At 42.9% G+C, this 12,144-nt stretch overlaps 1 protein-coding gene across 3 annotated transcripts in view; it reads right to left on the bottom strand.

The window, feature by feature from the left end:
* Positions 1–1,871: 1,871 nt before the first annotated feature.
* Positions 1,872–12,144, bottom strand: part of Pld5 (phospholipase D family member 5) — a 325,180-nt gene continuing 314,907 nt past the window's right edge. For all 3 annotated transcript variants that reach the window (XM_057770618.1, XM_057770619.1, XM_057770620.1), the window contains 2 exons: positions 8,142–8,256; positions 1,872–3,022 (listed from right to left, as the gene is read on the bottom strand). In XM_057770618.1, coding sequence (XP_057626601.1) covers positions 2,766–3,022; positions 8,142–8,256 — 372 coding nt within the window. In that variant the 3' untranslated portion in view covers positions 1,872–2,765. The remainder of the gene's footprint in view (positions 3,023–8,141; positions 8,257–12,144) is intronic.

Below are 12,144 nucleotides of genomic sequence, written 5' to 3'. Positions count from 1 at the left end.
CTTTGAAAACCACCCCCAAATCTGCCTTTACTTGCACACTTGCCAGGATGACACCCAATTCAAGGATGGAGTGTTTGGTAAATACTTAGAGTCTTATGGCTGGAAAAGTATCTTTGAGAGTCTTCAAATCAGTCCGTAAAACCTGATTTCCTTAAAGCACAGCTCTCCTGGCATGCTCTATCTCTCTGTCTCTGTGTGTCTCTTTGTGAGTATTTTTCACTGTTTTTGTTGTTGCTTTGCTTTGTTTTTGAGACAAGGTCTCTCTCTATAGCTCTACCTGCCCTGGAACTCTCTATGTGGCCTCCAAAGATCTTCCTGCCTCTATCTCCTGAGTTCTGGTATTAAAGGCATGCACCGCCACACCTGCATACTCTTTAGATCTCTTTATTTATTTATTTATTTATTTATTTATTTATTTAATTTTTTATTTAGTTTTTCTTTTTTTCCTTTTTCTTTTTCTTTTTTTTTTCTCTTTAGATCTCTTGACTGGCTTAAACACCAAGTGAGGCAAGAGACAGAAATAGCAGGAAAGGAATTGGGGTGGTCAGTAGGACTGTGAACCATTCTGCATTCAGTGAACCTGAGTAAGGAATTCCTTTTGTCATAATTAAACCAAATCTCTGGAGATGAAAGTAAACAAACGAGATTGTTTATCCTTGTTCTAAAGACACATGTACACCCTGGTCCTAAACGTTCATTTGCAGCACAGCGTCTTTGTGTGTTATTATTTATGTCAGGGTGACCGGGCTTCATATTCCACGCAAATATCCATAATCCAGATTGTCACCAGGACCAACCTTCCCCACCTGCATACCTGTTCTGTGTTTGCAAAGAGAAATTTCCCCTCTGGATTCTTGGGAAGTACCTGGTATGGGTTCTATCAGGATACCGCAGAGATTATTTCAAGAAAAAGATTATACAGTGTAATGCTTAGCATTTATATAGGTTCTTTTGATTTCAAAAAAACAACTTAGAAATATCGCCTACCATGACAGCATCCTTGCGAGGTAGGTGAGTATTATTGTCTCTACATTAACTATAGAAACCCGAGGCCGAAGAGCGAAGGATTCTATTCTGAGCTTGGTGGCAGGAGCCATACTGGGTATGGGCATCTTGGCCACTTGCTCTGGGCTCTGAAGAGGTCACACCTCTCTCATGTAGCAACAGTCTCCATTAATACAGGATTATATATTGTAGAGATATAAAACAACAACACACAATGACATTATAGAACAATAATCCAATATTTCTGTTTCTTAGTAAAATATGTTAAGCACAGTATTTAAATTGCATTTGTCTGAAAAGCATTTGGTATATTAAATAGCAGAAGGTATATTAAATAGCTCTATAAACATTTGCTGGCATACTCTTAACAGCATAATAATTCTAAATAAATTAAAATCCACCGACGCATAGAGACCTTTCCTTTATAATGCTGTTAACCAAACACAAATGTGAAATAGCTTTGTTCTCAAAATGCAGACTTAATGGCTTGCTGAATATTAGCAGGGGCACTTCATCTTTCTGAGCTTGAGGAAAGTATATATATATACACACACATATATGTATATATATATGAATATATATGAAAGAGAGTGAGAGAGAGCTGACTTTGGTTTTTAAAATAAAATAATCACGCCAGGCAGTGGTGGCACACGCCTTTAATCCCAGCACTTGGGAGACAGAGGCAGGCGGATCTCTGTGAGTTCAAGACCAGCCTGGTTTACAAGAGCTAGTTCCAGGACAGGCTCCAAAACCACAGAGAAACCCTGTCTCGAAAAACCAAAAAAAAAAAAAAAAAAAAAAAAAAAAAAAAATAATAATAATAATAAAAAAATTAAAAAAAAATAAAATAATCACTTAGGGAGGGGAAAATGTGTAGTTGAAGACCGGACGGTGGTGGCGCACACCTTTAACCCCAGCACTTGGGAGGCAGAGGCAGGGAAATCTCAGTGAGTTTGAGGCCAGCCTGGTCTACAAGAGCGAGTTCCAGAATAGCCAGAGCTACACAGAGAAAGCCTGTCTCAAAAAACCAAAAGAAAAAAAAAAAAGAATGTAGTTGAAAGGTGAAAATGAAAGACTGATATTTCTATATTGTATACATTTTGGGGAATTCACACCTTTCCCAAAGATATTCTGACACTTTGAACTAGTGCCGAGGTGAACACAGAGATGTAGAACAAGAACATTTAGGGAGAAGACAGACTGATACCAAAGAAAACCTGTGGGTTCAGAACACAAGGGGACAAAAGACTGGGTGTTTTTCAGGAGTCTTGAAGGCTGGCATGAGATGGGGGTGTCTGTGCTCAGCTGCCTCAATAGGTCTTGGAGATGGGTTATTAGGGAAGAAACGTGGGGCTATCTGTGTCTTCTCCCCCATTCCTTGAACTCCAGAATTCAGCAACGTTAAAGGAGAGGGCTCACCTCATGCTAAAACCTATGCAGCTGGGCCAGCAGAAAAGGTCCTAAAACCAGTAAGAAACAGAAGACAAGAACTGAGTCTTAAAATCTGTATGCAGATGTTAAAAACTAACTCCTACGCCAGAATGACATTCTCCATTAGAGCTCATAGATAGAAAAGTCTTAAATTTAATATACGGTGCTAAGATGTTGTTAGCTAGATATTACATGTCATTCAGAGAACAGTTTTAATAAGTGTGCTTTTTTTTTATTTCTCCTTAAAAAAAAAAAAGATGTCGTAAACCGTGGTCTTTGCTCTAGTCCTTCCTGCACTGGGTCTGAAGCCTCTCGTGTCTGTCAGTGAGCTATGCACTCAGGGGCTCCCTCCCGTTGGCATTGTCATTGGCAGCTTGGCTGGAGGGAGACTTGCGTTTGGGCAGGTTTGAACAGTTCGGCTGTTTGGTGGGCTGTAAGGATTTGGCATAAGGCGAATACCAGTCTCTTTCAAACACGTCTTTAAGTTGTTTAATGATGCTTCTGTTGTCTCTTGCATCTGCCTGGTTGATGACAAGGCCCGTACCAGCATTCTGGGTGAAGTCGTTCCCTACCCAATCAAAATTTCCTGCAAACAAAGAAATCATGGTGAGAAGGTGCGATCAACTGGGAAAATTCCCACTATACGAAATGTAGAACAGATTCAAATAAAAAAAAAACATAAAATAAACACCCAGGAATAACGAGAGAGGCAGAATCATGATGACAGCCCCAGAGAAAAAACTTGCAAGAAGCCCTACATATGGCGGATTAATATTTGCATATTATTTTGGCATTTTCTTCAGCTTCGCTCAAGTTGAAAATCAGAACAAGGAATCTGCTGTTCTTTTTCTGTAAATGTTATTTCTTATTGACGTTCACAAGACACACTAAATACAGCAACATTTAAAATATATAGGAATACACTTTAAAATCTTGTGAACAATTACACCTTCTCATAGAGACAACATCGAATCCATATGTATAAACATTATTATGCAGAGACACTTCACAATGGAGGCAAAGCTGAAGTCAGGGAAGCGGCTCTTGTGCTCCCTAAGGAGACTGAAAGGCATCCCCCAGGGCAGGGGGACTGGCTCCTTGGCGAGGTGTTTCAGGACAGTTTTTCAGGACATGCCAGAAACCAGTTGGTTTAAATAGTAGAAATGTATTCTCATGACTTTGGAGACAAAAATTAAGGTCGGTTCTTTCTGAGCGCTAAGGGAAGTGTGATGGCTAATTTTTCTTGCCGACTTGACACATCTAGGAAGAACTGCCACCATCAGACTGGCCTCTGGCCACGTCTATGGGGCATTTGCTCGACGGCTAGTTATATAGGAGGGTTTTGTTCACTGAGGGCATTGCCCTTCCCTGGAAAAGTGGGTCTGGGCTGGATAAGAAAGGTATCTGGCCATGAACCTGGGATCAAGACAGTAAGCAGTATTGCCCTCTGGTTATTGGTTCAAGCACCTGTCTTGAGTTCCGGCCTTGGCTTCTCTTGATGATGAACCTTAATCTGCAAGCTGAAACAAACCCTTTCCTCCCCAAATTGCTTTTGGTTATGGTGTCCATCACAGGGATAGAGAAACCACTAGGGTGGAAGGGATGAGTTCCAACCCCATCTCCTGGGTGGCCCCTTCTCCCTGCCTCTCCACACCGTCTTTCCTGTACGCATGCCCTTATCTAGCCCTCTTTCTGATTTTGCTTTTGAAACAGGATGTTACTATATAGTTCAGGCTGGCCTCAAACACACAGCAGTCCTTCCCCTTCAGCCGTTGGAGCTGGGATCACAGGCCCGAGACACCATACATAGTTCCTCTGTGGTTTGTTTTGTTTTAAACGACATAGAGCACATGAGATTAATGTCTATAATGATCCTGCTTGGGAGTGATTTTCCTTTTACACATTCTTTCATGCAGGGAACTGGGACCTCAGCATATGAATTTGGAGGCTGAGATTGTTTCAGAAGAGGTTGATAATTGCTATGCCATTAATGCTTAATCCGTCTTCAATGCTGCAGTGGTTTGAACGAAAATGACCCCCATAGACTCATATATATGCATGCTTAGTCCCCAGCTGATGAGCTTTCAGGGAAAGGTTAGGAGGCGTGGTCTGCTGGAGGAGGTGTGTCACCAGGGGTGGGCTAAGACGTTTTAAAAGCCCACACTTGGCCCAGTGTCTTTTTCTCTGTGTCTGCTGTCTGAGGACCATGTTGTAAAGCCCTCAGCTACTTCTCCAGCACCATATCCACCTGCATGCCCCTATACTCTTCACCGTGATGATAACAGACTACGTCTGTTGAATTGTAAGCCAGCCCCCAATTTAAATGTTTTCTTTTATAAGATTTGCTTAGGCCATGGTGTCTCTTCATAGCCATAGAACATGAAAACAAAGGCACAGAAAATGGCTGAGCAACCCTAACCTCCCATATATGTTTCTTTGGGATCAAATGGGCAAAACCAAGCTCTGTCCTTAGAAGGGGACAGTGCTGTTTATTTCTCTGATCTTCTGTGTCCTGTCTTGGTCACCGAGTACCTAATGTTTACTAGGTCTGATGTGAAGAATGTGGGTAGAAATTTGAATATGACAGTTTCTGCCTTCAAAGAGTCAATGAAGGAAACGGTCATTAGAACACAGAAGGCAGGAGAGGGTACACACCAGGGTTTCACATCCAGGCCACGATCACTGGAGAGAAGGCTTTCTATTCTTCGCTAAATATGCGTATTGAGTGATGAGAAACACACTGAAGGTTAACTGGGACAAGAGATAACCAAACTCCCAAAGGAGGGTGGTATCTTGTGGGCAGAGAAAAGGTCAGGAGTTTGGAATATTAGGGGCTGTGGTCAAGCTGCAAGGGAGTCTGAGAGGAAAGAAACTATAATTTATTGTCTACTTTGGGCAAAGCACAGTGCTTGTGTTTACAAACACTATTTTACATGATGGGGAGAATTTACCATGAGGAAGGAGATGTTCACAGAGGTTCCTACACTCGTCCCAATTTTCATGGTTAACCAATGGTGCCTCAGGGAAAACCGCTGAAGCTGGGGTTCAGAGTCAAATCTAACTCCAGAGCCAGCACTTCACTTCCGTGTCATGTGGCCTCTGACCCTAAAGGCATCCACTAACTGCTTCACCCTGGACAATGACCTCAGCTCAGGCTCTGGGGCATAGCAGCCACACTGGAATTTCTGCTACGTGCGTTGGCAGATCAAACTTTCTGGAGGAAACAGACACAGACCAATGTGTTGGGGGAAGCCCCGGGAGGAGAAAAGAGGATGGAGAGAGTGAGGACTTTGGGGCAGTTATCCTGTAAACCGAGCTTTTTCCTGCTATCACTGAACAAGCCAAAATCACAGTGTTTGTGGATTTCAAATGCTTTAGTTGGCTTCTTTCCTAGATAGCTCTGGGATGTTTCATGCTGACACAGGAATTTTGCCTTGTCCTTCAAGGTGACAGATATGCATCTGTATTTTTTTTTAAAGTTGGGCTACAATTTCACCTGTTATCTTTTTAAACTATTTCAGCCACCCACCAAATGCATGCTAAGGTTGCAATATCCAGATGTAGTGTGTCCTGTGTGTATACGTGATGTCAAGGGTGCCAAAGAGCTCATTTTGTTAGTAGGCAGCCTCGGGCACCTTGCCAGCACCTTCAATTAACCTCCTGCAACCTCCTTAGCTGTCTCGTAACTCAGACACTTTCCTGAAAAATTTGCAGAGCTTAATTCAGACACATTCTGGAGAACTTAAAACTAGAGCGAGGACACTGCCTGAAGATTCTTCTGCAAGTCTCATACTAACCTAATGGAGCTGTAACCTCATACCCTGGGAATTTTCTTAGTTCCACATTATCAATGAGAATCAAAGGAACGATTCAGATTTCCAAATGTGTTGAGGATTATTTAAGGTACCAGTTATTTTCCCTTTTGATGTTCTTTGAGTGTTTTTCTGTTAGAGCTCTGCTTCTCTCTAGGGAATCAGTGTTTTGTTAGAACCGTTGTCTATAAAACGAACTCACCAAATAACATCTTAGCTCAGGATGAGGAAGAGAGCAAGAATCCAATCTTTACTAAGACCCCGGACCCACCAGAGCCAGTGTGTGGGGCCATTCATATATCACCTCACTTAACTATCACATCACCGTCAAAGGGTGGGTGCTAGTGCCCCCTTTCTCAGACAGGGAACTGAGACTTAAAAGAGATTACACAACTTGCTACCATCTTCCAGCTTGTGCCAGCGCTGTAATTAAAAAGCACAGATTTTTCTGACTCCAAAACACTGCTTTAATTTGTCCAAGAAATGTTTGCATATCAGGTGAGCCATTTGAAGATCAATAAACATTACTTGATAAGCTACCATGTCTGATCTTGGATTGGGTTCTGTCTTCCTCTTTGATTAAGGTATCACTGAACGGGCCCATGGCATATTACTTTAAATAAAAGCCACAATAAAATATCTTGATTTGGGGTCTTAAGCCACTGTGTGCATGTTTTGATTCATCCATAAGTTTTAGATAATTTAGACAGAAGTTCCTGTTTTTTTAGTTTAACAATTCTGAGGTATTTTTTTCACTTGTCTTTAAAGGTTTTATAATTATTTATTTAATATTTATGAGTGTTTCGCCTGCATGTAACTCTAATTTTAAGAAGGCAATGCTGTAATTAAGAAAAATAGAGACTTATATTCTCAGGCTGAGACTGCAATGACCCCGTAGTCTGGACAGAACACAAAGCTCCTCTCTGGACACCCGCATGGCCGAGTTGCATCCTTATGCAGACCCCATACCCTCATTTCTAAACTTGGATTACGCTCTCCTCTCTGTTGGTAGTGATGCTAACAGGACTTAATAAGGTAAAAGTGCTTCAGGAAGTAGAAATAACTGATATGGGTTCCGTATTCATTCGGCACCCCACAAACATGTTTTTCTTCTCTGCCGAGGCTGCCACTTCACCTGTGTGATGTAATAATCACCCCCATTCCCTAGGATTTGAGTGTCTCCTTTTTATAGACAATGTCAGCTCTCTCTGGGATGATTCCAGTGAAGGAATTACCCTGGCCTCCCACACACTGCGACAAGTTAGAATCATCCCACCGACGTAATAATGATTTATGCACCTGGAACTTTATTGCCTTAAGAATGACAGCTAACATTAATTGGGCATCATCCGTGTGCCAGGTGATTTGTGTGTATTGTCTCTCATTTAAACATTACTCCGTGAAGTTAAAGACTGACACCAGCCTCATCTACAAATCAGCAAACTGAAATTTAGGGAGCCAAGGGGAACTGTCCCACGTTAGATATTTAGAAAATAGCAGAGATGCAGCGAGAAGATGGTGTGGATGTCTTTGTTTCCCCAGACACTGTAGCGACTCCTCACAGCCCCGAGATGGGATGTCTCACGATCTTGTAGACAGAGAATAAACATTTTGGGTCCATGTATCTGTTCCATTCCAAGACTCACCTCTCATAAGTCCTTCGTCTCCTTGCTTATAAAATGAGCCGAATGGACCAGAGAATGTGTACAGAATGCAGACAGTAAATCATCTTCCATGGTTGGCAGCCATGGAGTAGAGAGGAGGTCTACTTAACTGAAGAGCTCTTGGCCTTCACCCTCCTGCCCTTTAGCCGCACAACCTCACTAACAACTACAGCAGACCCCTACTGTCTGGGTGATGCCCAAGGAGGAGCTTTTCAGCCCCCATACCCACCAATGTAAGCTGCTCCGTCTGTTACCATGTACTTGTTGCGGTTTAATTTCGGAAAGGTCTGGTTCTTTTGTTCTTTTGTTGCACAAGCATTCTCTCTTTCCAGATCAAAAAATTTCTGTAAGACAAAAAGCCAAAAAAAAAAAAATGGTAAGAAAGCAAAGCAGGTCAATTGCGAATGTTTTGGGTCTTGTTCACAAGCACAAAGGAGCCTATTATCCAAATATCAGCAATAGACCTCACATTGGGTTATTAAAATGACGCTCTTGTTACTTTGTATAGAGGAAGCTATTTTTACTCTCCATCCATATAAGCAACAACAAAGAGAATTAGCATGCTCAACTAGCTCTGTGATTAACTCTGCAGAGCGAACACATGAACACAAAATTCCTTCTCTGAACAGGGTGAGAACAAGGAGGTTGGTTGTTTAATCTCACTGTCTTACTGAGCAGGGCACACTTGCCCTGCAAGCAGTCTCCAGGCACTCTGTGCTTTGCATGCCAACAAACTGAATGACTATTCTTATCCGGTGCTTATATTATGTCAATGACTAACTGATTCATCTGAGAATCTGCAATGGTCAAAAGAGATTTTGCCACAAGAACAAATAGTTTTCATTGAAACACCTAAGTTCACGGGCTTTTTGAATGGGCAACTAAAAAAAAAAAACAAATCACAAAATTCAAACTATGGAATTCTTGTGTCAGTGTGACTCTGAAGTAATGATGATGATGATGATGACTATAATATTAATAGCATTCTATTTCGCCCAAGGCACAGAATAGAGAAGTTTGGGAAGTGAGGCCTGGCCGCAGGGAAGGCAGGCCTTTGAAATTTGGCCAGGGTTGGATGAAGTCTCCATTGCGAATGAGCCCATGGGACTCTGAAGGCTTAGGTCAAGGGTCTCAGTTCTCCACTGCAGTGGAGAAGAACATGAATCCTAGAAGGTCTTTCAGCTCTGGCCTCTATGAGCTGGAAGGGAAGAGAGGCAGAGGCCAGATGTGGAAGGTGACTTCATGTATAATTTTAAAGTTCTGCTAGTTCTAATTTTGGTTGTGGAAATGGTTAGAGTTGGTCTAGCCTTATACTTCATGCTGGGGGAAGGGTAATCTGATGATCACTAAGGGCTCATCTATTCTGAGCTTCATCGGGGAGACTTCTGAGACAGCAGAAACCAGACCAGTGTCTCTGACATCGTTAGAGGTCTTACTGTGCTGGGAGAGAAGCAGAGAGACCAAAGAGAATTACTTCATTAAATAAAGTAATTTAAGAGAGCTGTGAAATATTTTTTAGATTAAAATTTAAAAAAATTATGTGTATCTATTTACGTGTGTTGAAGTGTGGGTATGTGCATGTGAGTGCAGGTGTCCACAGAGGCCAAAGATGTCCAATTCCTGGAGCCGGAAGTATAGATAGTTGTAAGCCACCCATCACCCGATGTGGATGCCGGGAACTGAACTCTGGTCCTTTGCAGGGGCAGTGCATGCTGTCATTTGTCGAGCCATCTCTGCATCCCTAAGCTGTGACAATCTTGCAAGCAGCAGTCTCTCCCCAATGTCCCCAATGATACCAGGCCACATCTGGGCAGGTGATGAGAGCATCTATGTAGAGACAGAGCACCGTGCCTGGTCCCAAACCATCTATCTGCCTTGTCAGGGCTCTGTGCTTCCTGCAGATATACTGTATCCAAAGTTTTATACCCTACTTTTCTTGTAAAAGCTCCCTGACCATCTGTGTCCTAGATGATGGGGCCATGTTTCCTTCCCACCCATGCTTGTCTTGACATTTAAAAATACATGGCCTCTGTTTTACAAAATGGCCAGCAGGGAGCTATTAACGTGTGGCTTATTCAAGATTCATGACCATCTGTGTCCAAAATGGTGAAACTGAAGGGGTTCTGCAGAGGCTACTATGGCGGATTCCTCTTTTCTTGTAGGATTTTGAGTGCAAGAGCCTTAGAGGCAAGCACGCTGTGGGGGCAGGAAGCAGCATGGCGGGAAGACCCCTGACTTTGGGTGAAGGGAGACCAAGAGTGAGCGTGGGAGTGAATGTACGATGCTGTGGGCCCAAGCTCCTGCAAGCCTCACACACTCGACAGAAGATCCTCTGATGTCACTCACTGACCTCCAGGGTGCATGGTGCTCACAGGGGATACCAGATCATAAATGACAATAAGAAAAGTCTGGGCAATGCTTGGTCCACGGAAGAGAGTCCATGTCTGGTACTGGAAACCCAGGCAAAAAAAGCCCATGCCTTGGGAGGGCATATGCTCTGTCGGGAAAGCTATTGCCTTTATTTTGCCCAATATGCATGTTGCTCCTGTCAAATTGCCTTCCAAATAGCTATGTTTATGCACAATGATTAGCGTTGCTATCAGCTTTGGTCTACAAAGCATCTTTCTGTAGGGGTCAGAAGTTACTAGAGAGGCTCATAATTAGTCAAAGTATTGAGGAGAAATGACTCCTAAATGCCAAGCCATAGATGGAACTTCTATCCTCCAAAGGCACACAGAACATCAGAAAGGGAGAAGGAGCAGGGAGAGGTGGAGAACTCTTGCTTTTTGAGATGACATAGCTGTTGTTGCACCTTTGGATTTAAAATAAGCTGCAATAAGCTGCACACATAAAACTGGGCCCATCAACACGCTGTCATGGAAGCAGGGGTGGGGGGTCATGTAGTTCCATCCATCCCTGGTGATTTATTATCAACAGTCTGTGGTTGATGGGGAAGGGAGAGGCATTTTCTTCAGGTGTGTAGCTCCTCAGATGGGGCCCATGCTCCTATAAACAACGCTTTTGTAAATAGTCATAAGGAAACTCACTGGGGTGAAAAACGACTTGGGCATTGCTCTGGGTACTCTCTGCTCTCCTCACTGATGACAGAGCTTATCTTACCACTGCCTTTCCCAGATCACCCTGTCCCCCGCTTTTTACTGCCTTCATTTGTGCATAACAGTTTAACACATATTTTGAACACTATTGGCTTCATGCCAGCCATTAGGGACAGACAGTGACTAGACATCTGGTTTCTGCATCATCGGACTTCCCTGGAGTCCTGAGTACCACTTCAGTACTCTGGATGATGCTGTCCCTGAGCTAACACAACCCCAGCATTCTCTTCTCTATGAAGAGGCATCACAGACATTTGGATGGGCCTCTCAGGCCTTCCCTGGCTCCCTTGTATCAACCTCTGCTTTCAGTCCTAGTATTTGATTTCAAATCCCAGTTAGCACCCTTACCCTGTCTTGGATATTTCAAACACTTTCAAATCTTGCCTGCAAGACATATGATTGGTAATTACCACAAACCCATTTTCATATTTCCAATACTTTCAATGATTTGTGAATTCATAGACAACAGGGTGTCTGCTTCAGTTTTAAAAATTAAAATTAAGTACAGAGTTGTACAGAGAAAGGGATGGAAATTTTAGGGTTCCCTATAAGTGAAGAAAAGAAAACAGATAATGGGTGCTGAGACTATAGACCAGAATATTCCATAAGTCTATTTCTTTTGTCCCAGTGAGACACAGCTGCCCTGCTGGACACACAAGCCTCCCTTGCCTTGTGGTGTCACCCTGTGAATGACGTCTGTGACGGATAAGCTGAAAGGATGCTTACCCCCTATAGGCCTAACTATCAAGTCTCTAACTCCTCCCTCTGTCTGTCTCTAGGATATTGAGGGTCAGGAATAAGGATGCTTACCCCCTAAGTCCTAACCATCAAGTCTCTCATGCCTCCCTCTGTCTGTCTCTAGGATATCGAGGATCAGAAATAAGGATGTTTACCCCCTAAGTCCTAACCATCAAGTCTCTAACTACTCCCTCTGTCTGTCTCTAGGATATTGAGGGTCAGGAATAAGGATGCTTACCCCTATAGGCCTAACCATCAAGACTCTCACTCCTCCCTCTGTCTGTCTCTAGGATATCGCAGGTCAGGAATAAGCTGGAAGCTATGATTCAAGATGGATGCTTCAGAGACCCTGTCAGAGGCACAGGGCCTGTCAAAGAG

Source organism: Chionomys nivalis, chromosome 5 (assembly GCF_950005125.1).
Source record: "Chionomys nivalis chromosome 5, mChiNiv1.1, whole genome shotgun sequence".
Taxonomy (NCBI): domain Eukaryota; kingdom Metazoa; phylum Chordata; class Mammalia; order Rodentia; family Cricetidae; genus Chionomys; species Chionomys nivalis.
The sequence above is the reverse complement of the archived record's forward strand: the minus strand, read 5'-3'. Positions and strand labels throughout refer to the sequence as shown.